Source organism: Cervus canadensis, chromosome 9 (assembly GCF_019320065.1).
Source record: "Cervus canadensis isolate Bull #8, Minnesota chromosome 9, ASM1932006v1, whole genome shotgun sequence".
In the NCBI taxonomy this organism is placed as follows: domain Eukaryota; kingdom Metazoa; phylum Chordata; class Mammalia; order Artiodactyla; family Cervidae; genus Cervus; species Cervus canadensis.
In genome coordinates this window covers 76746135-76773690 of record NC_057394.1, presented here as the reverse complement: position 1 = coordinate 76773690, position 27556 = coordinate 76746135, and the positions used below count along the sequence as shown (strand labels likewise).

Here is a 27556-nt window from a genome sequence, read left to right as displayed (position 1 = left end):
ATAAGATTTTATTAACTTTTTTGACCGTGATGCACGAGAATATTTTATATAGCAACCCATCGTTCACAAGTGTGTATGTATATATCATATACAGATGTATATGTGTGTGTGTATATATGTATAATAGAAGTTGTATGAAATTGTGCTCACTTTATTACTACATGATGCACTCAGTGTTCTTCCTGTTTTATTTTAATAGAAAAACGGGATTGTTTCAATCCACTAAATTAGTTCCACAACTCAAAGCAAAATGAAATCTTAAAAGATTAATTATTAAGATCAGAGTACTATTCCAAGTGTAAAAAATAACTTATCTCCTTTCCATTTGAATAGTCAAAGAATTTAGGTCATCCATTAATTTATCAATGCACAAGTTTTGGGGAGAAGCTTATTTAACTTATGAAAATGACATTTTATATAGTATATTCTTGAACATGGACAGTTTAGATCATTTTCAAAGATGAGTTGTGTTGCATGTACTTGACAATGTGAGGATTGTAATTAGATGGTATTCTATAGTCAAGCAATAAATCTGAGTGTTGTACCTGTGGTTTCTAGGAAAAGTCCTGTGATACATGTGATTTTCACTTATAAATAGTTCTTTATGTATCGCTTGACTATTTCATGGTAGAGTAAGATACTGCAGGGTGCAGTGGGGATGACAGGAAGAACAAGTGGTAGTAGAGCGAGAAAGAAGAACAGTCAAGGGAACTGGAAGAAAAGCGTGAGAAGTTTATCTAATGTGCAGCAATACTTTATTACCATCTTCAAGAATCACCTGAAACTGAGCTCTTCTGGAAGATCTGGTATTTTGGGAGCCATGGAGGCCAGTGGTTAGAGGAAATTCTGTTAAAAGGAATGAAGGACTGATACAAGCAGGTCCATGGATATGACTGAGGGGGTTGATGGCCTGAGATGGGAAAGAACTCCATATTACTTCTCATTAACCTCTAAGTGAAATCTTCTGTTTTCTTCAATTACCAGTATAGGCAATAAAGCTAGTATTAGCAGTACCTTTGACTTCACTACCAATTGAAACCAGAGATTGTTTCATCCCATTACAGCTACTTTAGGTCGATTTCAGTGTTGTTTATGTTCATTATTTAAAAACTTTAACTATTAAGCTCGTCTCTCAATTGTGTTCAGTAAGCTATTAAGGAAATGGAGATATACAATACCATCATTTAAAATAATTTGATTTTTAAAATAATTTGATAGCTATTTTGAAATAAATGATTCTCCCTTTTACACTGCTGCTGGGGATATAAATTGGTGCAGCCACTGTGAAAAACCTCCAGTATGGAGGTTCCTTAAAAAACTGAAAATAGAGCTACCATATAATCCAGCAATTCTACTCCTGAGTGTATATTCAGAAAAAAATGAAAACACTAATTCAAAAATACCTAGTTCCCTTATAAGCCCATGTCTTTGATCGCATGTAAACACATTCTGAGAAGGAGTCACTGGGCTTTGCCAAAGGGATCTGTGTCCCCCAAATAGTTCAGGACCCCCTAGAGCTGTCTTCCCAATAAGGGAGGCAGTACCACATGCAGTTCCCAAGCACGGGGACTGTTGTGGCTGGTTCAAGCTGAGATGCACTATAAAATACATAACAGATTTCAAATATTTCATGCAAAAAGAGAAGATACTTCACAAGTACTTTTTAGTGCACACTGAATGATAATATTTGGGTGTGTTGGGGTAAATAAAATATATTGAATCTCACCCGTTTATTTTTAGTTATTATGAATGTAGGTACTTGAAAATTTTAAATTGCTTATATGGACATCACCTGCCTTGTATCAGATGTGAGCTCCAGTCCTGGCTCGATTCACATAACCAGCCATTATCTTCATCGTTGTTATCACTGTTACTCCAGCATGTCCTAGCTGTCAGATCCCCATCCGCTGGCATTTCCTCATCTCTAAAGAGTAGACGGATCTTCCCGACCCAGGGGTTGAACCCGCGTCTTCTGAGGCTCCTGCATTTGCAGGCAGATTCTGTACCATGAGCATCACCCGGAAAGCCTCGAGAACCAGAGGGGAGAGCACTGCTACGTTCATTCCAGAGTCAGCCTTCTTCTTAATACATTTCTTATTATCAGAAATGCCCACCATCTTCTCATCTCACCCAAAAGCCCAACGGAAGCCCCACAATCTTTACCCTCCTCCTTTACTGTTCTGCTACTCAATATTGTAATGAGCAAAAAATTTTAATTATATACATGAGAGTAACATACCAAGATGATATAAGAATTCATAGGCAAAGCGATATTTTTTTTTTAATTTAAAGAAAGAGAAAAGGAGAAATACCAAGGGATAGTCCCTTGGAGATTAAAGATGGAAGTAAGTCTTGAGGTCGGGTGGAGTCCCAGGCAGACATTTGCCACTCATCCTGTATTTATCCAGAGAGGCTGAAGTGGCATTTGGAGAAGACCCAGGCAAACCACCAGCAGATTCCTGGAGTTTGGAAATGGCCACTTAAATAGCAGGACAACCCTGGTGTGTCCCTAAAGTAAAAAATCCAGCAGGCTTTGTTCAGTAGCTGGAGGGTGACTGTTTAAGAGGAAAGGGTGATGAGGGACCTCCCACCCTCTTGTTGGGCTGATCCATCAACTGATGGAACTCTGAGCATCTTAACACTGGTGCCCTGGGAATACAAAGCCCTTTCATCTACAGAACATCCTCTGAGATCATGAAACAACTTTGTGTAGACAGCAGATGCTCGCGTATCACGTGTATCTTATGATGGGAGGGGACTAGCTCAGACACACAAGTGGCTCACAGTGGTGATAAACGGGGAGAGGGGCTGACCCTGGGTTTAGGTTTCTCCATAGCTAACACCGTGAGGGTCAGATTCACGACCTCCCACCTCTTACCCTGGGCTTCTCAGAGTGACCTCACCCTCCCTGACCGTCTGCAAAGATCATTATTCTCCCTTCTGGCTCCCAAGCGTTTGTATCTGCTCTCCCCACCGGCCTGTTAGTTAAGCTGCTCCCTTCCATCATTCAGCCAGTTTCTAACAGCCCCACCCTCCTACACAAAGCGCTGCCTGTCTGGTCGGAGCAGGGTGGCGATTTCCCCACCCTTTCTAAAAACATGCCTTGCGAGACTCTCTCCATCCTCCAAAATACACTCAACCCTTCACAGTTAACGTTTCCTACCACGTTTGAACTGAGCCTGTGCAAGGAGCATCTGCCTAATGTTGGTGTTTTTTCTCCTTCACTGCTGTTGGGCTCAGACCCCAGTGTTCTACAGGCAGGAACTGGAGGGTCTGAACCACACGGCCCCAGGAAGAGATGGTCATTTTGAAGATTTAGTCAGTGATGCTCAGTGAGGCAGACTCTTGTTTTTTAAGCTCTATTTCCAAATGAAGGGTTATGCTGTATATCTTTTCATTGCTTCATTCAACTCTTCTTACTCAGTGGTGATAACCTGGCTTTGTGTTGAGTGCCAAATCACTTCAGTTGTGCCCCACTCTTTGGGACCCTCGCCTGCCAGGCTCCTCTGTCCATGGAATTTCCCAGGCAAGAATACTGGAGTGAGTTGCCATTTCCTCCTCCAGGAGATCTTCTTGACCCAGGGATCAGACCCACGTCCCTTATGTCTCCTGCATTGGCAGGCAGATTCTTTACCACTAGTCAGCTGTAGTTTATCTCTGGTTTCCAGGATGTGTCCAGTTGTATAGTTTTATCCGGTTTCCTTAACCTGATTAAATCACTTTGATATTGTCTCATTCATTTCACAATAGACAACACTATCATTTTCATTTTGATTTATTTAATTCCCAATTATTTTTTGGTCCTGTGTCAGCTTCTACTACTCCGAAGCCAGTGTGTGCTCTATATTGATATTTTTGATGCTAGCTTTATCAAAACATAGTTGAGAAGGTGAATCTGTTGCCAAAAATTCAAAGAATAAATGCCAAAGATTTACCTGAAATAATTTATTGCCCAGTGTTCTGCTTTCATCATGATGTGGTTCCTCCCCATAGGAGGGCTGGCCTGCCCGAGAGATGAGGCAGTTGGGGATAAGAACTAGCATCCTTCATTCAGTAGAAACGTGTCCAAGGTCATAGTATCAAGGTCAAAATTAGGAGCACAATAAGAATTTCCTGATTCCCAATCATTCAGCTTTTGTTGGTAGGTAACTGTAAATATGAGATGCTACCTAGAAGAAGGAACAAAATTTTAGCGTATATAAAATATAAGTAGGGAGGATGTAAAAAATAATCAAAACTTCTTACTTTTTTCCAATTTCATTGACTTTGTATAGATTTTAGTGACTGTATACAATAAATGGTGCCTTTGAGGAAAAGTTGATCTGACCCTTATGACTTAAACACTCATATTTATTTTTATGCTTGAAATTGGGAATATGAGTGGGAATATTAGTTCTAGCTCTAAAAAGTACTCAATTTTTTTTTTTAAAGTACTCAATTTTTATCACTAAATAATGGAAATAGCTTACCATACTCAAAACTTTTAATGTAATTATGAGAAGGCTGCTTTTTGGTTTGTTAAATTATCATGCTTATGGGGAAGAACCAACTTTTCTTAATTCTCATTTAGATGGCAAATAGTGTTTGGGGAAGAGTGATGATTAATATAAATAAATTTTTTTTAACTTTAAATATTATTGTTCATTTTTGGTAAATAATGATGTGCTAAGCAAATGTCATTTTTCACTTCTTCAGAGAAGACTTAAATATTTTATAGCAAGTGCCATATTTTACTTAACAAAGGGCTTAATATTTTATAATCCTACATTGTTAGCTCTTGAAGCTAGTTATATTGGAGCTGTTTGCATCTCAGTATAAATGGTACTTCAGGCTGCTGGTGGCATTTGAAAGTACAGTAGGCAAGTTATCAGTGCCTTTGTGATAAAGGTCAGAGGAGGTAACCTTTCCACGTTTTCTCTTTACATGCACATGTGTCTGAACAATATTAAATACAAGTGCCTTGTATTTACTCTGCAGAAATTGAGGTCAAATCTTTATACTTGCAAAATAGATATGAACCACAGCATCTCTTGGGTTGGGCTCTAGGTTCATAATATCCAAACATGCAGGCCCTACCATGAGAGGTTAACGGGAGGAGTAAATTAGGTAAATATTGAGCTGACACTAAGCTGACCAGAACCTCTGCTCAGCTTTCCCCTGGGCACTGGAAGTTAGCAGCACTAAAATACTAAATAATACTTTTTTGTATGTGCACATTTAAGCTTTCTTTATCTTTGCAAACATTCAGCCTTCCCCTGGTAGCCAGCAGAGGTGGGTGGCTAGAGGGCTAGACCCTCTGTGATGAGCAGGGTCCCTCTCTGCGCCTTTCCCTAACCTGTCTCTGGAGCGAAGGGGGCATTTTGTGCTGGGTGTTCTGGGTTCATTGCCAGCTGTCGATGGCTACTTACCAGTTGTCATCTTCCTGTGCCTTCACTTAATTCTCATAAAGAACCCGTGTGATAAGCGCTATTTTACAGACAAGGAGACCCAGGCCACCAGATAGATATCCATGCCTTAGACCCACGTCCAGTTCCTTTGTCGTGTCTCCTGGTTCCATGTGAAACCCCTTTGTGGGAGAGGTGAGTGAGGAAGAAAACTGGGTTCTGCTGCTGTTTTTTAATGAAAACAATTTTAGGAGACACGATTTTCCTTGTTTATGTCTGAATCTGTGTAGCAACAAGCTGCCTTAATGAAGTTCTGTCGTGTTCAAAAAAAATGTAAATGTCTTTCAATTCATTTCAAAGAATTATTTGTACTGGAGAGTACTGGAGTGAATATTTTCAAAACTTGTAGAATCTATTTTTGGGGAAGATTTGTATATGGGGTTGAATTTTTTTTTTTTAAAGAATGATTATCACATTTCATGTTAATGAGATGAATGTTTCTGTGGCATCACTTCCTATTTCTTTCTCTAATTTCTTAGCATAGGATAGATCAGCCTAAATTATACATAGACCAAAATAGCAGCTTGTGATTTATGTTGATCATTTGTTCTTTAGATTGTCTCTAAAAGGTCTCTTACTTCTACTGCTTAAAGAAAAACAAAACCCTTTCTTCACAACTGTCTCTATTGATCTCAGCCGCTGTCTTGCCAGCTCAATCCAGGCGATGCTTAATTTGACTTGGAAGCGTTCTTATAAAGAAGCAACATGTGTAATAGTAGGGATGTGATATATTTAGTACTGTTTTGGAATTTGAAACTCCAGATCAAAAATTGATAAAGGAATTTTTTTCTTGCATTAAGTGATTTTCCTTTGTTTCCTCAGAACGCTGGTAAGACATTTCTCCTCTGCTTCATACATTCTGTTCCTGCATGTACACATCACTTTCTGACAGTAATTAACACGTGTGTAGCCACGTGTAGCTCTCCATAGGAAGGGGCCTGGATTCCAGTGCTAACCCAATCAACTCAATCAGATGCTTTCAAATCATTAGGTAATGGCCCTTCACATTGACAGGCATCCAGATGGTTTGCCTCACTTTGTTTTCACTTTTTTTTTTTTTTTTTGAGCACCACACATTTCAGTCTCAGAATTGTCAGAAAAGGGAAAATTAAATATGAATTAGAGCAGAAACCGATTGCACTTCTTGGTTATAATCAAGCCGGATGTGAAATGCTATGGGTTGTAAAATATAATCCATGAACCCTTTACCACCTTCATCTCAATGCCACCCAGCAATCTGGGGCCTAGGGTGACCATTTGACCTCTGCCTTCTTGATACATACTGTTTTCTTAGTTCCACCCTAGGCTACCTCCAGCCCCTTAGGCATCTGGATCACAAAAAAGCACCCTTCTGGTGGGTTGGGGCTTCCCCAATAGCTCAGCAGTAAAGAATCCGCCTGCAACACAGGAGACACAGGAGATGTGGGTTCCGAGCAACTAGGCACGCGCCTGTGGGTTGAGTGAAGGGTAGATGCAGCCCCACACCAGGCTGGACACAGCCCATTACCACCCCTTTACTGGCTTGGAGAGCGGAGTTCAGACTAGATTTCCACCCTCACTTGCCCCACCCCTACCACAAGTCAAGCATCCCTTATACAGAATACAACCAGTGCAAGGAATCAGATCAAGGTGAAAAGTCATGGCATTCTTCTCTAGATTCCTTTTGGGCTGGGCTTCAGCCCCCAAGGAACAACTTCCTCCGGCCTAAAGCTGGACAGGAAGGCAGTGAGGAATCCTGGAGAGCCAGGGGGCCTGCTGCACTCCTTTTAGTGATAACGAAGGTCTTGGCATCTCTTCCTGAACTTTCGCTAAAGAAGCTGGTAAGCATGATTCTGGCCTTGCTTGTGATTGAAGTAAATACATAAAATTTAGAATAAATGACTCGCTCTAAAATTTTCCAGGCCTCAATTTTATCAGCTGTACGACTTTCACCTTTGGCCTTATTTTATGCCTCTTTAAACCTCCATTTGCTCTTCTGTGAAATGGGGCTATTAATAGCACTTCATTGTCTCGGGGTGAAGATTAAATATGATAAAGTAGGGACTTTCAGCACAATATTGTGTGCATGCATACTGAATCACTTCAGCTATGTCTGACTCTTTGCAACCTCATGGACTGTAGCCCACCAGGCTCCTCTGTCCATGGGATTCTTCAGGCAAGAATACTGGAGTGTGTTGCCACGCCCTTCTCCAGGTGACCTTGCTGACCCATGGATTGAAACCACACTGTAATACTTTTCAATAAATGTAGATGGTGTCATTAATAGTTATCACAGTCTCAGGTCACTTTCTGACTCCCTTCTCTCTCTTTGATACCATTTCCCTAAGGCCTCCTGTTTTTCCTGTATTTCTGCTGCTTTTCTCTCAGCCGCCAACATCTCTGCCTAACTCGTAAAGATTCATGTTCTCCCAAGATTCTTAAAGAAGGATTCCTCTTTTTACAGATACAAAAGCTGAAATAGCTTTAGTTCATCTTAAATGACAACTGATGTCTCATAAGAAGCCAGGGGTGCCTTCCGATTTTGTATTTTAAGTACCTCTGTCCAGCTGCCCATTCAGACTACAGTTTTTAATAAGTACCCCACCCTCACCTACCTAGAGAGAGGAAACAAAAGGATAAATGTCTTATCCCAGCTTGCAGCAGGTGTCATTCTATTTGATTTTCAGGCCTTTCAACAAAACAAAAGGCCTTTTCTGTTCTTTAACAATATATGCTCTCTTTAAAGGTACCTGAATGAGAAAAAAGCCTACACCGGACCAGATTTCTGGTTCTAATGGACAATAACTGGGCTGTTAGTTGCTGATTCATTCTTCACAGGGAAAACTAGATGCCATTAAAAACATTTTTTTCTAAATAGCATTTAAAATTTTATGTTAGCTTCCTTTTGAAATACTGTATATGAGTGGCATTCTCAACAAATTAATATGTTTAATATGATAGTCACATGTATTTTTAACTACTAAAAAATATGTTTATAGTAGGATTGAAAACTTTTAAAAGCCAGTTAAGATCTCTTTTAAAAGTCAGAGAAAATCTGACTTGAGTAACAGTATATAATAGCATGTTTGGTTACTGTAGCTGTTTTAAATGTCTCCAACTTGCAGTCCCCAAATAGTTACCACTGGTGTTCAAAAGTGATAGACCTTAAATGGTAAAAAAAAAAAAAATGTATTTAACCTAAATTTTAAAGTTCTATTCTGGAGTCCCTAAGAGTTCATAATAAATGTCAAGGTAACAAAATTTAATTGTTTACTCTCTGCAAGGCACTATGCTGAACACTTTCATAATGTCATTTAATCCTGCCAGCAAGTCAATGAGATCAGTACCACTATAATCCCCATTTTACAGATGAGGAAATTAAGGCTTAGTGAGGTTAATAGCTTGCCCTAGATCTTATAGCTAGAAAGTTCTGAAGAGTTTTGAGAGGCTTTGTGCTCATTAACTCCAAGGCACCCTGAAGCTTTCCTGTTCATTATTGCCATCCATTGTGGGGGAGGCACCAGAAAAGGGGGCATGGATATTAGTTTTTGTTCTCAAATGTAACAACCGGTAAATCCTTTGGGTCCTGTTTCACCTAGAATCCATATATTCAAAGTACAGGTGATAAAACGAGATTAGCTCATTAACTCTGGTAAGCATGTAAATAAAAACCAAGTCAGTCTAAGGAGACTTCAAGAGAAGATAGTACTGATGAATGGTTGGAATTCTTGGTGGGGTACTTGCCTTTTGTCTAAGAAGTTTGAAAAGAAAGCTGATTGTATTGATAGTGCCTTGGGGCATTTCAGGACACAGTCCTAAAGGTTCTCCACCCTGTTGAAATTTTGAAAATTCTCAGCCTTAGAGAAAGTATACTCTCTCCCTACCATTTGTCAAATGAACAGTTAATCCGGGGAGTCCTATTTGCATGTTGACTTTGAGTGGGGGAGGGGCGCTCAAATTTTTTGTGATATAATTATTAGCATAGTTTATCAATCCCATAGTAAAATGTTGATCATAAATGAACTGGGGAGGGGGATAGGATTCGTGGTTTATAAAATGTTTAGCCAAATCCCACCTGCTCAAACGTCGCCTGTCAAGATTAAAGTATTGACTACAATCCCCTAGCCAAGCTAAATAACAACATGAAACCAAGCTAACTGATGTCAGGACACCTGATAACCAAGATTTCATGGAGAAAAAAAAAGCCATTGTGCAGCCAGGAATACAGCGCGTTTGCTTATCTTTTTAATACAAATAAAAAATAAGCTTTATTGGGCTCGGTGATCTTTAGAATACACAGGCTTGCCGGATGCATTGTGGAGCCTGGCGTTCTGTACACGAGCTTACGTGGCTGGAACTGTCCCCTTCGGACGCACACCTTGGTAGGGGGTGGGTACCCCTCAAAAATGTCAGCATTTCTGGGAGGGAGCAGCACAGAAAGGAGGGGAGGGAAAAGCCCCGACCGACATCCTGTTGTTATCAAGCTCTCCTCTTGCGGAGAAGGGCGCTTTTCAGATCCACCACCAGATCCAGGGGTGCCACTGAGCCGCCGTAGCTGTGTGGATTCCGGGACGGACGCGGGTGGGGGAGCGCGGCCGGTGCACCCCCGGGGGCGGGGGGAGCAGCTCACCCGGAGCGGGGCTGACCGGCGAGGATCCTCAGGAGCTGGGAGGTTCAGCCCACAGCTGAGTCGGGGGACCGGACTGTGGGGGCGGGGGGACCCTCCCTGCGCATCCCTCCTGGCCCATCCCTCCCCGCGCATCCCCAGCCCTGCGCGCCGGGGTACCGTGCCCCCCTCCCACAACGCACACCGCATGCAGGTGAGACTTCCTTGGCCTCGTACCTGCCGGGCCGAGCGTGTGGGCGACCCTGCGGCCGGCGTCGCTGGCACTGGCAGACGCCTCCCAGGGCTAGGGATCCGCACCCAGCGAATAAGCAGCCAGTCCTGGACCCAGAGGAGGAGCGGCCGAGCATCCCTCTCCCGCTCCGCCGCGTCCTTCTCATGAGGACTCGCCGGAGGTGGACCCGCAGAGCCAGCCTCCTGGCCGCTGACCCCGCTTACATCACGAACCTGTGACCAGCGCATCCCTCCCACGCCCGGTACCTGCTCCGCGCAGCTCACGGTCCAGCCTCGGGAGCAGGCTCTTTGTATGCCGCCGACATGGCCAGCCAGCAGGATTCCGGCTTCTTCGAGATCAGTATCAAATATTTACTGAAATCCTGGAGTAATAGTGAGTAACAGAAAATAACCTTTTTTTTGGTTTGTTTGTTTGCTGGGTGTTGCGTAAGATCTGAGCAATAAAAGCCTCAACTGAAAAGCATAGGCTTGTGAGCCCAGGAAGTTTTTTCTTTCTTTCTTTCTTTTTTTTTTTTTTTTGCTTCCATCTGCTATTAAAATCAAAATGTCAGAGACTGAACTAGCCTTCCTTAAGTGCAGGGGCTGTGGTGGAATTACAGTAGATGTGGTTTGATTAAATTTTCAAGTGAGATGGCCCTTCAGACTCTTGGTGAGCGCAGGACGGGGTATTCCAGGCTGCATTTCCTGCCTTGGTGTGTGTTTAATGTGTTCAGGTTTTATCGAAATAATTTCGTGAAGTGTGGTTTAATCAAAGGGGTGTGGCAGGGCTTCAGAGTACTTCATAATTGTTTTATTAGGGTATTGTCTAAAGAGATAAAAAGTACTTAATGGTCCAAAACCTGACTCATCTTTTTTGAATATAGAGGCACTTGCAGATTTATTTGGTCTCTCCCTTGTCCATGTGGTTTGTGTTCAGAATTATAATAGTATATAATATTAATGTATTATAATAGTATAACACTTGAATTAAAAAAAAATTCTGATGTTTGTCATAGTCCAAATAATGTGCTTTTCTGAAACATAAACAAGTGAGTTGCTGACCGTAAAATCATTTATTAGGATATCAGAATGTTATGGCTTCTGAAGTTAGGGTTCTGACCTACTTAAAGCTTTTAGCAGGAAGATCTTTCAAAAAGACAACCTCTAAGGCATCATGGATCTGGAATCAAATTAAAATGAGGCCTTCAGGTGATCAGTGATGCCTTGCATTTTCTGAACAGTTTAAAAACAAAGTCTTCTCTATTTCACCGATCAGCCTTTGTACTTGCTTTGGATTAAAAGACTGGCTGGTATTACAGGTACTGAATTGTTTGAAATTTAAAAAAAAAAATTTTTTTCCAAGAAAAAATTTTATGTTGTATTTCATGCATACTAATTAACCTACCTGCAGGTCCAAGAGCTGGTGATTAATTATCTCCTACATAAATGACCTGTGGACAAGATTGTTCGTATGTAAACAAAACCCGGGCAGGAGAACCTGTGCCTTAATTGCTTTGAGAAAAGAGATAGCACCTTTGGCCGGAAGGTGTTCAGGGATATGCATCTCTAAATGCTTTCCACAGAAACCATCTTTTCCAGGTCATTTTGCACCACTGTATACACCAAGGGGCTTGTCTGAAGCTGTTTTTCTATAAGTGGGAAGCCATTTGGGAGTAATACTGTCACCCCCAACAGCATTCCTTTGTTACAATCATAATTCATTTATCTTAGACTCATTATTTGTGTTAATACTTCACACGTAAGGATAAACCTTCCTTTGTCTATTCCCCCCATTGATTAGTGACAAGAATTGGAAGTACAGATTCTTTAGGAGCAGTTTTCCAATATCTGGAAAGACTTACTGCAAGTTTGACATCTGTGTGTGATACTGAATCATTATTTTGAGCGCTTTAAGGCCAGATTATTTTCTTCCATCAATTTCTGTCATTGCCTCATCAGATAGAAAATTATGTTGGGACAATCCTGAGGCCAGTGGGATTTCTTTTAAAATCTTTCTCCACCTGTCTATTTTCAGATTATTCTAGACAAAGCTTATATTCTCTGCCCCCTTCCTAAACTCTCTCCATTCCCCCACCCTGCGCTCACATCAGGAGATGGTTCAGAATGACTGTTCATTTCTACTTTGAGAGTGTCTGGGACACAGTTTTGAATTCTTCCATTCATTCAGCAAATGTTTACTCCAGACCTACTACATGCCAGGCTGTGGAGCTACCGAGGTGAATAAGACACAGCATTCGCCCTCAATCTTAATTTCTTTATTGCACAAGAGTGAACTTGGTAATTTCTCTAGTGTGCCTTTGGGGGGAGGTCAGAATGTTTTTCAGTCCTTTCTTAAAAGAGGAAGAGGAAATACACCTTAGGCTGAGTCTTCTTTAAGCTTGTTGCAACACTGTAGCTCTCAATTTTACATGTTTTCAGTGGCAAAAAAAAAAAAAAAAAAAGAGAAAAGAATTTGTCTGTGTGGAAGACAAAGTGAAAAACAGAAGTTTTAGGGAGCTCAGCCTGCTCAGGGCCCCAAGGCTGAGAAGATGCACCATGGGGTGGGCTGCTCGTTGGCCCAGCATCACAGTTTTGAGAGGTGAGGACACCCCCCACCAACCCTGCCTCCATACTGGAATGGAGAATCATGCCTCAATTATGCAGTGGGGTTTATTTATGAAAGTGCAACAATTAGAAACCAATAAAGCAAACTCGATAACTACATCTGACTGCTTTGCAAGGTGGTCAATAAGAGGAAAGATGCTTCCTCGAGCATTTACCAGGTTAAGAGTTACATCTTTTTTTTTTTTAATGGCACATTGTGATTTTGTATATACTTGTCTCCCGGAAGAGTGAACAAGTCAATTACATCAGTCATTGCCTGGTGAGTGTCTTAGGTTTCCTTTCAGTGTTCATTGTGACACTCCCTTCTTCACACAGGCTTGCCCTGTCAGCCTGCACTTTCATTTTAATGGAGGTGGAAATTCAAAATGGCCTTGATGTTTGGGAATAAAATGTCTTTTGCAGACTTTGCTGCTTTCCTTATCCGCCTGGACACCTGTCCCTGTTTGCTCTTTTCCCACTCTTATCCAGGTGTTCCCCAGCTGGTCAGTGATTCTCACAGGTGCGCCCCCTTGATGTCCACAGCCATGGCCACCATGGGCCCTCCCCGGTTTAACCTGGAGTATTGCAGTGGTCTCCACCTGGTCCACCTGACATTGAGCAGCCTGGAGGGGCGTCTGCCAGCTTTTCAAAGACTTCATCTCAGCCCTTCTTGCCCCCGAGTGCCGGTGACCACCGCACAGGACCCTCTTTGAGTTCCTTTTTTATGTTCTCCTGCTCCAGCCATAGTTAATTTGCTGCCCTCTGTGTGTTTCAGCAACTTGCTCTCCAGTCCATGCCTGTGCACACGTTGGCCCCCTAACCTGGTATGCCCTCACCTGGAACAGACAAGCTGCAGAACCAGATAGACTTGGTCCACTTACCTAGGTCCTGGGTTTGTGAGGCCTTGGACAATCAATTAACTACTCTCTGCCTCAGTTCTCTCATCCGTAAGGTGGAGGCAACAATAATACCTCACAGTAAGTGAGGCATTAAGATGTCAAGTATTAATACTTAGCACAATATCTGGCACATTGTGAATCTCAATAAGTGTTAAAATAATATGAATGTGTTCCAATGCTTCCCCCTCTTCTAAACCCGCTTAAAATCAAACTTAGACTATTTTTCACCTTAGCATTGATAGCCTCAGTGGATTCTGTGAATAGTCAATATTTACTAAAACCTCTAGATTTGGGCCATTCATTTTTCTAGATTTCCTTTTTAACTTTACCCCCCTTTTCCACCTCAGCTACTATTGGAATATGCCTACCTTCCCTAAGTACATACCTTCCAGCAGTGTGGGAGATGGCCTGGGAATATTCTTGGTGGCCAAAAGTCACCTTGGCCTTCCAGATTTGCTACAGAAAAATGTTTAGAGCAGGTGGTTCCCAGTTGTTTCATGGAAAGGAGGACTTGCTTTGTATGGAGGCTCAGAGCTGGTATGTAGGCTTGCCCATCTATCTGAAACTTCTAACCAGCATTCCTTTGTTTCATCCTCCACGCCACCCCACCCCACCTCCCATGCCCCCACCCATCCCATAACATCCAGTGAACATGGAGCCCAGCGGATGAAGGGGCCTTCAGGGTTCTTTTAACATCTCCCATCTTGGCAGGGCAGGGCAGGGCAGGGCAATTTGTATCCTTTCTGCAATGCTGACAAAACCTTGCAAACCCCATAGAGATAAGAAGCTTCTGAATGTCTGTTAATGCTTTCAGGGAATGGGAATTTTATTGATAAATAAACTGCTCTAGGGAACTGAACAAGCCCCGGGCCCATTTTGGAAGGGACCGCTGTACATATAAAATAACTCATCTTGTTGTAGACAAACTTGCTTTAGTGGAAGATTTGGGTGTGGCATTTCTCAGATAGAGTTAGGTCGTGGTGAGAAGGATAGTGTTTCTGTCTGCAGAAATGCCGGTTAGTATATGGTCAGCTCTGAGGATGAAGAGAAGTGCAAGTGAGCATTGGAAACACATCCCATTCCCCGCAGAGCAGTATTTAGTGATCCCTGTAGATGTCACAGGATACCACAAAGATGCTATGAGAAAGCCTTAGACATCTCAAGGTGTTAGTTTAGTTTGGTAGAGTGTTTTTTGTTTGTTTGTTTGTTTGTTTTTTTGAGGGGTTGGGGAGGAAGGTGGGAGCTGTGCTGGGTCTTCACTGCTGCACGGGCTTTTCTCTAGTTGCAGTGCGGCCTTCTCATTGCAGTGCCTTCTCGAGTTGTGGAGCATGGGCGCTAGGGCGTGTGGTTTCCGTCGTTTCAGCTCCTGGGCTCAGGCTCAGTAGTTGTGGTACATGGGTTTAGTTGCTCCACGGTATGTGGGGTCTTCCTGGACCAGGGATCAAACTCATGTCTCCTGCAATGGCAGATGGATTCTTATCCACTATCCCACCAGGAAAGCCCCTAAAGTTGGTTTAAAGACATAGAAGACTGAAGAGGTTCGCCAGGTTGCCTGAGTCCAGCAGAGCAGTACAGCTCAAGTGCAAACACACCCATCTGGTTCTTCTAACAGTGGGGAGCACGCAGCACTGTTCCAGGCATCTAGAAGAGAGTTACCCCCGGGTTCCTGTTCCGATTTCACCTCAGCTAAAAGAGTTGATGGTCCTGATGAGAAGTGGAACCCCAAATCAATGCCCACTCTCTCCAAGGAGAAAGAGTTGGTGTATCCTGGGTTTATGATGAAAGCAAATTTGAGGTTTTTACTTTTAAGGTTTTTGTTTTAAGGGTTTATTTGTTTGGTTGAAATGCATGAAAAATCCTAGAATCTAGAGTAGCAGTAGCTGCCACAGTGCCTGAGGGCCCACCTTGTATCAGATGTTATACTTGGTAATTTATATGTAGGGCAAACCACATCATTGTTTGTCCAAACTGAGACACTTGAGAGTGAAAGTTAATAATTATGCTGGGACACTAGGCATGAGCAGGGACTGCCCTGAGCAAAGGAGGGCATATGACCACTCTGTTTATTATCTTTACTCTTTCCAGTAATCCTGCAAGGTTATGTATTATCTATATTTTACAGATGAAAATCAGAAAAATGAGTGTCGAAAAAGTGATTTGCTCAAAGCTAGGATGGTAGTAAAGTGCCATCAGCCCCTCCCCGAATCCAGTGATAATCTCATTTTTTAAAAATCACCCACAGAATGACCAAAGGATCAAGAACACTTTGGGCAATGTAATGCTTTATAGGTATTTTCATTCTTGTTGACTGACTGAGTTACCCAGTTCTTAGCCTCTTCCTTCCCTGTATACCTTTGAAGAGCTCTCTCCCTCTCCCCATCCACCCCTCCTCTCTTTTTCTCTTTCAAGATGGAGAACATGATCTCCTTAGTACATAGCTGTTTGAAAGAGTTCAGTTCAGTGGCTCAGTCGTATCCGACTCTTTGCGACCCCGTGAATCGCAGCATGCCAGGCCTCCCTGTCCATCACCAACTCCCGGAGTTTACTCAAACTCATGTCCATCGAGTCGGTGATGCCATCCAGCCATCTCATCCTCTGTCGGCCCATTCTCCTCCTGCCCCCAATCCCTACCAGCATCAGGATCTTTTCCAATGAGTCAACTCTTCGCATGAGATGGCCAATGTACTGAAGTACTGGAAGACTTAACAATTCTTCACTCTCATTATTAAATACAATACATAGGCAGCTGTGTACCCTATGGTCATTTCACACACATGCACTCACAAAAGATGCATATAAAAGGGTACATTTCTTCTAGTAGAATATTTTATGTTGATTTCCCCCATTTCTAAAAGTTATTTAATTATGTATTTACATACATAATTACACTCAAATTACACATACATAATTACATTCATACATACACTCAAATACATAAGAATGTATTAATTGTCTTCTTTTAGAATTGTCCTTTGCTTGTTGAGGTTTCTCTGCTATATTGTGGTTTTTTTTTTTTTTTTTTTAATCAGTAGCAGACTCCTATTTCCAAGGATGATGGAGATGTGTCTGTAATTTGGGTGTCTCCGCTTACCTGATATCTCTGGTCTCTGCCACCATAAACCACCCCCGCTGCCCATACGACTGGCCACCCAAAATGATTCAGTTTCAGCTTCTTTGCCTACTTTTGCATGGTGCTTGGAGAAGTTGTCAGCAAGAACTGAAATAGTCCAAAAGGCAAACGGTAGTAGGCAAGAAAAAGAGATGACCTGGATATTTTTACAATCTGGGAACCACCCAGGATATTTGAGAAAGTTGCCAGTATTTAGATGTTTCAACTGATACAACATGCAAATATGCCCTTTATTTAAAAGACATCTGTTTCAAAACAGTTTAATACCCATGACTCACTAGTTCACTTTTGGGTACAGTTCAAGGAATTGAATAGACTCCATGAGTCCTGATCATCTTTTTGTTACATCTTTATTTTTGAGCCTGGTGGGATACTTGAATGAGCTGGGTTCAGAAATAAGTTAGAGTTGATGAGAAATGACATTTTACTTGTGTTGGAGCTGTTCCATAGATTGACAACCCTGAATATAATCTTTTGTGCTGATTTTTTTTTTTTCGTACTAAACCTTAAATTTATTTAGTGTCTTGTGTCTGCTCAGCACCTTCAAACACTACATTACCTCATTTGATGAATTTGATGCATTGATTAGGAATAAACTAGCTTATTGAATGTTCCTAGTTTGGGATAATAAGGCTTAATTTTCCCAAAGTTTATCTTCTCTGGCATGAGATACCCATATGGCAGCACGTAGGTATATTTTGTGAGTTTTCAGATCAAATGAGGAAATAATGATCTTAATCCGTGGGCTTGACCTTTGCGTGGGACTTTTGAAATGCAGTATAGCTTGGCATTTATCACCTAAGGTACACAGAGGTGAGACCAACCAAAACACATCTGTATGAAAAATTCCTGAATTTATTTGTACCCTAGCATTTCTTAGTTTTTTTTTAAACACTTTAAACATTTCAAATATTCCACAATATGGTGCCTTTTGGGTATCACCCACTATTTGCAGATGACCCCAGTGCAGAAGATTTAGCAGGCAGCCACTTCCTGGAGAGTAGCATTTATGGAAAAGATAGTACACAGCCTTATCTCTTTTTCTTTGTACTAATCTCTCTCATTTGATAGGTCTCATTCATCATGTTCACTTCAATACTGTTCCATTGTAGAACTGTTGGCTGTATGAATAAAAGAATGCTGTCTCTTTGAGCTGAAATGGATCTCCCAGTTTTGGAGGAGAAATGGAAATAGCCTTTTCCATTAGAACATTTTAATTTACTCTTCAATGCTGCTTTATATTCATACTCAAAAACTTACTATCTTAGCATCAGCTTTTCTTGGTTATTGCTCCAAAATGCTTTGCTTCTTGATACTGTCAGTGAAGCAAGGCAGACACTATCCATTACTTCTTTCTTCTTGCGCATCTTCTGTGCGCTGGACAAACTGCTTTGGGAGCTTCATCACTCATTCAGACCTGGATCCCACCATCAAAGGTCTCAGAGTTTCCCTTCCTTCTTTTTTAGATTCAGAATTCGGGATGATTAATACAAAAGTTCTCAGGACTAGGAGAGGATCCAGTGATATTTCAGAAAGATTGTGTACCCTAGAGAACTTTATTTGGGAGGAGGTGTTTGAAAGATTCTGTTGACGTTAACTTTGTGGATGTATTTCACTGCGTCAGAGAATTATTGGAAGCCTGGTGTTTACAGGCAAAGTCCTGTGAGAACATTTTCCAATATTCCATTCTAGCAGGATGGCTGAAGGAGAGGAGGAAATGTAAATTATTTACTCTGGAACACTTAACCAGATGTCAGTATTTGGGAGAGCAAGGGTTTCAGACAGACATTCTTTACCTTAGAAAAATGTGAAGAGGAGTTACGATGTTTATCAGAATTTTGGCCTGGGACTAACTTAAAGCCATTATGTTTCATTTGAGGTGTATCGCTCTTCAGAATATTTGAGGGCTTAAGAGAGAAGGGATGTGTGTGTGTGTATGTGTGTGAAATATATTTCTATAAGTTGTTGAATGATCATATATCTCACCTATATTGTTACAAACACTTCTTCTTTTTTACAGAACGCACAAGCACAAGCATTTCAGTGTTAGTCATCCAAAACTCCAGATGCTAAGTAGTGAAAGTTTATATTCTGCCAGCATATCAGACTCTGTAATGAGTCTGATTTTGGTTTAATTCCTTTCTACTGTTTTAGTCATTTGATGAGCTACAGATGGAAATTTAAGCCAAAGCCGTAACATTTCAGCTAATACTTTTTATGCTGCTGTAAGAACTTCTTGTCATGTCAATTTAAGAGCTGAAATCTTTTTCAAGAAGGCATTCAAATCTACATTAAGTGCTTTTATCAACTCTAATTTGATATACAACTCTAACTGCCTCTGCTGTTCTCAGTTGCAAAGTGCACAGTAGTTTAGCAGTGAAGACAGCTTTGAAATTTCTAGGATTTCTCAGCTAATGCCACAAGCACAGCATTATAGAATATACAATTAAATCTCTGTTACATTTTTTTGTCCTAAGTTTAAGAAACACTAGGCTGACTTCTTTGAGTTAGGATTTAAACAGGTAAATATGTATTTTGGCAACCATGAGAAGAAGAGGGTATTAGATTAACTAGGGCAACACTTTAGTAAAATTCCATTTGAATGTCATATTTATGTAGGAAGGATTCAGCAAATCAGGAAAATGATTTATTGTGTAACCGTCAAATCAATAAAGTGCTTCAACTGTGCACATACAAGATTAGGTTTTCCTTCCCTGTTTTTCTGTTATTTTTCTGTGTGTGACCTTGATCGTCTCCTTCCCTCACTTCCTTATGCGAAAGGAACAAACCTGACACTGTCTATAGCTGTTTCGTGTGAAGGGTTTTGAATGCGGCCACTGAAGAAAGAGGTTTATGTCATCACCGTAATATTTGTCAGTTATTTCTCCCGCCCCGTTAAAGCCAGACTGAAGGAGGATGAGCTGTAGGTTTTTGAACTTGACTGATAAGTGGAGACCTGTCTCTGACTTCCCAAGCTTGGTCAGTTTCTTGAGCTAACCAGCTCTTCAGTATCCTGAATAAGATAAAGTTGTCGCATTATTACAGCCTATTGGGTTCTTTCTGTCGTTATTTTTACAGCAAAGTGACTGTGTGTCTAACTCAGGGAATTTGAATGTGATTGTCTCCAATCTGAGGGGCTGGCATTCTTCATCTGGAGACAGGCGTTTCTTTCTGCACAAGATATGGTGTTTATGGAGATGGCTGGCGATCTGGAGCCCAAGGATACTCTCCTAGGTTTTAGTAGATACTGTGTTTCGGTTAAGTCATACTGAAATAAAGAAGTTCATAAGGATGCAGGGTTCTATTAGAAAATCTGTCTGAAACATTGTTTGGTTTATTATACTGTTGACCTTTACTTAATGCCTGCAGCTAGGCAGAAAGCTCTGTGACAGCTTTAAAGAATCTTAAGACTGGAAAAGTTGCTCTAGCCGAGTAGCTTGCCTATGACTTTGGCAAATTATAAGCAGTTAGTTTAATATTTACAGGTTAGAGCACCAATGATAAGATAAATTGTAGTTTTCCTTTAAAAAATTAAAAACCTGCTTTTCAACTTCTAAGTTTTTGAAAAACCACGTTTCTAACAAATCTTCCCCCAAAATGAGGCCTTGCAGTTGAAAGACAACATGGACTTAACCTTAGTATTATATGTACTATGTCAGCACTCTAGAATTAATCGTCTGTTTTTCTTTGTTTAGTTGAAGTGTAATTGATGTTCAATATTGTATGTTGTGGGTATACAATATACTGACTCATAATGTTTACAGGTTATACTTCATTTGTAGTTATTATAAAATATTAGCTATATTCTCTGGGTTTACAGTATATCCTTGGAGCTTATCTTGTGCATAATAGTTTGTACCTCACATCACCAATTCCACGAACAGGAGTTTGCGCAAACTCTGGGAGGTGGTAAAGGACAGGGAAGCCTGGCGTACTGCAGTCCATGGGGTTGCAAAGAGTCAGACACAACTTGGCAACTGAACAGCAATAGCAGTCCCCTACCTCTGTACTGATCTACTTTTTTCTAATGAGAATCATGGCTTCCTTGGTGAGTCTGTAGAGAAGCCCACCCCGTGTTGGGCCACTCTGGGTCTTTGGTCCCCCTCCTTCTTGATTTAATGGTGACCCTGAGGCCTGACCTCATCTTTTCTTCCACGACCACCTGTCCTCTTTCTGTTTTACTTGATTGAATACAATCGCTAGCAAACAGGAAAATGAGACATTTTAGTCTTGCCTTCTGATTTTGCATTCCATTTACTAAACAAATCCCCAGTCCTTATCATTATGGGAAAGGTAATCCTAGTTTATGCCAGTTGAGATACCCATTTTGAAGCTATTTGAAAACTTGGCCCATTTTCAACTTAAAAAAAAACAACTAATGTTTAACTAACAATTTAAATGCTTGAACTTTAAGAAAGGTCACAATTATGAATGAGAATGAAGATTCTATCACAGTTTAAATATCCCCAAATCTGTTTTACCTTGGCTGCTTTTCTTTCTCTTGTTAACTGTTCTGTTTGCCATTTCAGTGCTTATTACCATTTTCTTAGCAGGACAAAGGAGTTGAAATTCAAATTGTTATTGTGATTAGTCAACCGCTTTATTTTTTAAAAAAGGAAAGAAAAAATAGAAATTGGAAATTGAGTAGTATTCTGAACATCAGTGAGTTTCATTTCTAAATCTTAAATCCCTCTTGTCACCACTTAGAATACCTGCCATTCACAGGTATAATGGTATGGTTAATACATAGAACTAACTTTGCCATCTAGTGATGTAAAATGTGTATCATTTTAGGATGCCTTTGCTATACAAAATAGGTAAACTTTCTCATGGCTGAAAGAATGAAGACCTAATTAGCATGCCTGACCCACAGCCTGGGTGAAGCTGGGCAATTCCAAGGGGTTTTAGAATCTGGAGGACCCAGACCACCCCATCTTTATACTGGCACTGCATGATAACAAGATGACTACCTTGGTTCTGAATATCTTCACTCTACTTAAGAGGAAGGGAGGAGGCCCAGTTTAGGTTGGTCTTCTGGCAGGAAGGAGAAGATTTTGCTAAAAAAAAAAAAAAAAAAAGTCCAAACCCCAGCAAACTTCTTCTTGTATTCCTCTGGTTGGAATTGGGTCACATGCTAGTCACTGGTAAAGTTGAATGGAATTACCGTGTTGGCTTCAGCAAACTTGATGCATGCCCTGCGCTGGGTTTGGTCCACCTTCTGTTAGACAAGACTTCTGCCTGCTACCTGAACAAAGGGGAGCAACCAATGTGTGTTCAGTTGTGTCCAATCTTTGGACACATGACCCTTATGGACTCCTGCCCACTAGGCTCCTCTGTCCATGGGATTTCCCAGGCCAGAGCCACCAGTAGTAACCCCCATAAAATATAAAATGTACAATTACAGATGACTGTTAATGACCACATGTTGTTATATAACATTGCATTAAACATAATAATAATAGCTGATATTATTAGCCCTTGTGGAAGTATCAGTGCTGTATTAAATGCTTTACCTGCATCATTCTCTCTAATCTTCACCATGACCCAATTTGACATATGCCATTTTTAAGTGGCACAGCGGGGAATCAAACATAGACTCCAGGATAAACACTGAATTATGAAGTGTTGTGCTCAGTCACTCAGTCATGTTCGACTCTGTGACCTCATGAACTGTAGCCCACCAGGCTCCTCTCTCCAGGGATTCTCCAGGCAAGAATACTGGAGTGGGTTGCCATCCCCTCCGCCAGGGGATCTTCCTAACCCAGGGATCGAACCCAGAAATCCCACATTGCAGGCGGATTCTTTACCGTCTGAGACACCAGGGAAGCCCTAAAGATACTGATTAACAGTAGGTAAAATTGATGAACCTCAGGTAAGAGCAGAAGGATGTTGACATGTACTTCCTAGCAATTTACCACAGTGATGTGTGTTAAGAAGCAGTGGCAGAGTTTTGAGAGTACTCAAAATAAAAATTTTCTCTTTGCCTCCAGTTTCAGAAAAAGGAGCATTTTCTGATGCTTCCTTTCTTAGGCCCCTTCAATAAGAAATTGAATCTGTTTTTTTGTTTTTGTTTTTTAAAGCAAGTTGTAAGGAAGAATATTACTAGATCAGAAACTTGATCGTACCCAGTTCTCAGTTGAAAGACAAAAACGCAAAGGAATGTAATGGGTATATTCAAATCTGTTGTTAGATTAAAATGAAAAAATACAATATTAATTCCTTTGAGTGCCATTTGGCAGTAGTAGATGAAATATCCTTAATTTTGTTGTTACCCAAAAATGACCAAATGTTTTCCTATTTTAAGATGTTTCTACTTACATAGAAATGTCAGTATTTGCCAGTGAGGTTTAGCTTTCAGTCTCATCGTTCAGATTCAGCTATTTGAAAGTGCTTTAAGCCTGACTTTACCTGTCCATGCCCCCTCCCCCAAGTTAATCTTACAAATAGTCCAAGAAGAAGAATTGGCTCGGTTTCAGCCAGCGTGCTGTGCACCATCTCATTTAAACTTCATTAAATCCTGGTGAGGCAAATGTCTCCTCACAGGTAAAAACCCTAGAATAAATGACTTCCGCAAGGGAAGGGCATGAATAAGCACTGGCAGCTGGATTCAGATTTAGCTCCGCCTGCAGAGCCTCTGTTTCTGTCGGTGGGCCTGCGGGAGCGCTGCCCAGCCCCCCTCTCCTTTGCTGCTGTCCCACCAGAACGTTTCAAAGAGGCAGGTGCTCGCCTTTTCAGCCTCAGTGCAAGCTTGCAACTGTGATTCGGTTGCTGGGGGAACATCTGGAATGCCCGTTTGTTCCTGAAAACAGGATCAATTCATTCTTGGCCACTCTGATTGACGTGCTGCGTCCAGCCTTGAGACACACAGTTCGTGTAGACAGCAGAAGGAAAAGCCAAAAACTAAATCCTAATGACCAGAGATGACTTTAAGCTGAACAGGAGTCAAGTTCCTGCTCTTAAGGAGAGGATTGCCTGGTGAAAGAGATCTACATAAATCAATAATCACAGTTGAATATGACGAGGGACCAACCCCATGAAAGATGAATTGTGTCTCTGAGTAAGAGTGACTATTGTTTGTACGTAAATATGGTCCACTGACCCTGAAGGCCAGCTTTTCTGTTCTTTCCCCACTTTGCTGGTAGTCCTCACTAACACTGAATCTTTTTCTCAACAGCCTGGTGAAGCTGTAACTTCATCTCTCTCCTCCAGGTCCTTTACTGTGCTCAGTATTCTCATTATAGATGCTGAGTTTCTCTAGGGGTCGCCTCAGGCAAGAAACTCCGTTCTTTTCAACCCTTTGGTCTTCATTCAAAACCTGGCTGAAACGTCTTGTGCTTCTTTCTGCATCTGGGTCTCCATCACCATCACCTCTACCACAGCCTTGCTCCAGGCCTTCATCACCTCTCACCTGGAGCATCTTGGCTCTTCCTTGCCAGCCTTTCTGCTGCCCCCGCCTCTCTGCCTTCCCAGGACAGTCTGGTCTTTTCCACAGCCTTGAGGGGTGGTGTTCACCTTCGCCCTTGGGACTGCGTGTCAGCACTGAGAGTGATGTTCGCACAGGCAGGGTCGGCCTCATGTTGATGGTAGCAAGCATACTGAATAATTAAAATATCATTGTGAACTCGCGTTGTCATCTGAATTCATTGTCTTGACCATGTTTATCCAATCTGTTTGTTCTGGTAGGCTTAAGAAGTCTATAGATTATTTACTTCTTTCTGTTCTTTTCCTTTCCTGTTCTTGATTTTGGTTCTTTTCCCTTGTTACTTTTTTCTTTTCTCCTTTTCTTCTCTTTCTCCATCACATTTTATAAGTATAGTTTCATATGCAATATTATTAGCTATTTCATTACATTTTAAGCATATTAATGAGATATTTTAATAAAAAACTCTCCAAAACCCAGTCCTGTAAAAAATAAAAAAGTCATGAAGAAAAGGTTTGGTAGAACACAGACTTGGATTCTATCTCTGACCCACACTCGGTCATCACAGTCATTGCCCAGGCATGCAGTGTTGTTTCAGGGCAGGGAACACAATTTAAGGTAAAAGGAGTAGGACATACTACTGTGTATTTTTTCATGCTAGCGAGAGTTGAAGAGCCTGGGTTTGGTGGGCATGATACAGAAATTAAGAAAAAACTGGCTTATAGTTAAGTGAAAAACCAAGAGCTCAGTATAATTATTTGCTAATAAAACACATGAACTCAGGCCGAGGCTCTAATTACTCATGAAGGGTCCAAACTCCAGTGATGGAAGGGCCACTCAACAGTTCTCAAGTGTCCCTTATACACAAAATAACAGTCTTCAAACTGGCCCAATGAGCTCATTAAATATCATATTGTTCTGCCAGATAAGGCTCTTGTTTCAGGGAGTGACTCAGAGACTGTCACTTCTTGGGCCAGGAGAATGAAAGTGCTCTTCAGGCTCTGGGGAAAGGATAAATTGTTGACACTGTTCCTAGGCCATCCCTCCCCACTTCAGTCTGTGTCTGATTAAACCATGTGTTGTATTGAAAGATGACCACTCAGCTGATCTGTTCAGCTCAGTGTTGTCATGAAGTTTCTGCTGTAGACCCACACAATGCAGAGGAGGTTAGAAAGTTCCTTATGGACAGGGTTCAGCTCATGCCAAAGAACAACCCAGACTTGATGGTGCTGGGCTGGCAAAGTCATGTGTGCTCAGAGCTTGGGTCCAAGTCTCCATCTCCTTCCTTGTAAGTGGAAAGTTAACTACCAGCCAAGAGTGTCATCTCATTTGGGTTACTTGCTTTTATTTTTTTCTTACTGAAAAACAGAAGTGAATCACACCCTTCACCAAGCCCTGCTGCAGAAGGAAATGACGCAGTGCTGGTCACGTGGCACAAAGGAAGAAGGCTCATAATGCAAACCTAGTTCATTGTGTTCTGGTGTGAGGACAGGTTCAGTCCCCACACAAAACTGTGCTTCTTCAACATGGACTCTTTTTCACATGGAGGAACCACGATGTTTTACTTCGTTTTTGACCTTTTTTAATTCTTCTGCCTCTTTGACCATTGGAGTTCACTAATTTTGATTGTAATACAAAATATGGAAAGAATTGATTTAAGCTTGTTTGATTTACTTTTTTTCTGTGTGATCTGGAATAGTTATGACCATGTGCTTTGCCTTAGCCTCTAACTTGCTATGTGACTTTGAGCAAGGTGCTTCAACTCTGATTCTGTAGAAAGGTTTTTAATATATATTGTATCTCTCTTTATAAATAAATAATATACATACATGCGTATGTAATATGTCTACCATAAAGCCATAATAATTGAATGAGTCCCATCACGTCATGACAAATAAAAGGGGAAAAAGTGGAAGCAGTGACAGATTTTGTTTTCTCGGGCTCTAAAATCACTGCTGAGCAACTGAACTGAACTGAAGATCACTGTGGATGGTGATTGCAACCGAAAATTAAAAGATGCTTGCTCCTTGGAAGGAAAGCTATGACAAACCTAGATAGCATATTAAAAAGCAGAGACATCACTTTGCCAGCAAAGGCCCATATAGTCAGAGCTATGGTTTTTCCAGTAGTCATGTAGTGACTGTTGGTAGTGAGTGTTGGACCATACAGAAGGCTGAGCGCCAGAGAATTGATTCTTTCAAATTGTGGTGTTGGAGAAGACTCTTGAGAGTCCCTTGGACAGCAGGGAGACCAGACCAGTCAATCGTGACAGAAATCAACCCTGAATATTCATCAGAAGGATCGATGCTGAAGTTGAAGCTCCAATACTTTGGCCACCTGATGAGAAGAACTGACTCATTGGAAAAGACCCTGATGCTGGGAAAGATTGAGGGCAGAAGAAGGGGGCGACAGAGGATGAGATGGTTGTATGGTATCACTGACTCAATGGATATTAATTTGAGCAAGCTCCGGGAGATGGTGAAGGACAGGGAAGCCTGGTATGCTGCAGTTCACGGGGTCACAAAGAGTTAATCACGACTTACTGTTTGAACAACAGTAATGTTTATAAAAAGTTTAATATACAGCCTCACTGTTGTAATTGCTTGATAAATTGTGGCCATTATTATTATTTAATTAATGCTTATCTAAATTCCTCTGTGAGTTAATGGTTTTAACATGTTTGTTCATTGCTAAGACAACAGGGCCAGGGACAGAGTCCTGGAGTCTCTTTGTAACATCTTGCCTTGGCGAGCTGGTCTTTACCACTCCCTGTAGAAGACCTTTTGGTAAAGAGGTGTATTTCTGGAACTTCAGAAAATCTCTGAATTCAGAGGTGTGTGGAGTGACTGCTAGCGCAGCAGGGTATTAGTATGTGCTACAGTTGAAGCCTGTCTTGCAAGCGTCACATGAGTTTTTTTTTTTTTTCCATTTATTTTTATTAGTTGGAGGCTAATTACTTTACAATATTGTAGTGGGTTTTGTCATACATTGACATGAATCAGCCATGGATTTATATGTATTCCCCATCCCTATCCCCCTCCCCCCTCCCTCTCTACCCGATCCCTCTGGGTCTTCCCAGTGCACCAGGCCCAAGCACTTGTCTCATGCATCCAAACTGGGCTGGTGATCTGTTTCACTATAGATAATATACATGTTTCGATGCTGTTCTCTCGAAACATCCCACCCTCGCCTTCTCCCACAGAGTCCAAAAGTCTGTTCTGTACATCTGTGTCTCTTTTTCTG

At 41.3% G+C, this 27556-nt stretch overlaps 1 protein-coding gene across 5 annotated transcripts in view; it reads left to right on the top strand.

The window, feature by feature from the left end:
- Window positions 1-27556, top strand: part of FRY (FRY microtubule binding protein) — a 424070-nt gene that overhangs the window by 164825 nt on the left and 231689 nt on the right. For 2 of the 5 annotated variants that reach the window (XM_043477465.1, XM_043477463.1), the window contains exon 1: window positions 10411-10654. The exons of the other annotated variants lie outside the window; for them this stretch is intronic. In XM_043477465.1, the coding sequence (XP_043333400.1) occupies window positions 10585-10654 (70 nt within the window). In that variant the 5' untranslated portion in view covers window positions 10411-10584. Of the gene's footprint in view, window positions 1-10410; window positions 10655-27556 lie in introns of those variants that run through there. 5 annotated transcript variants of the gene reach the window in all.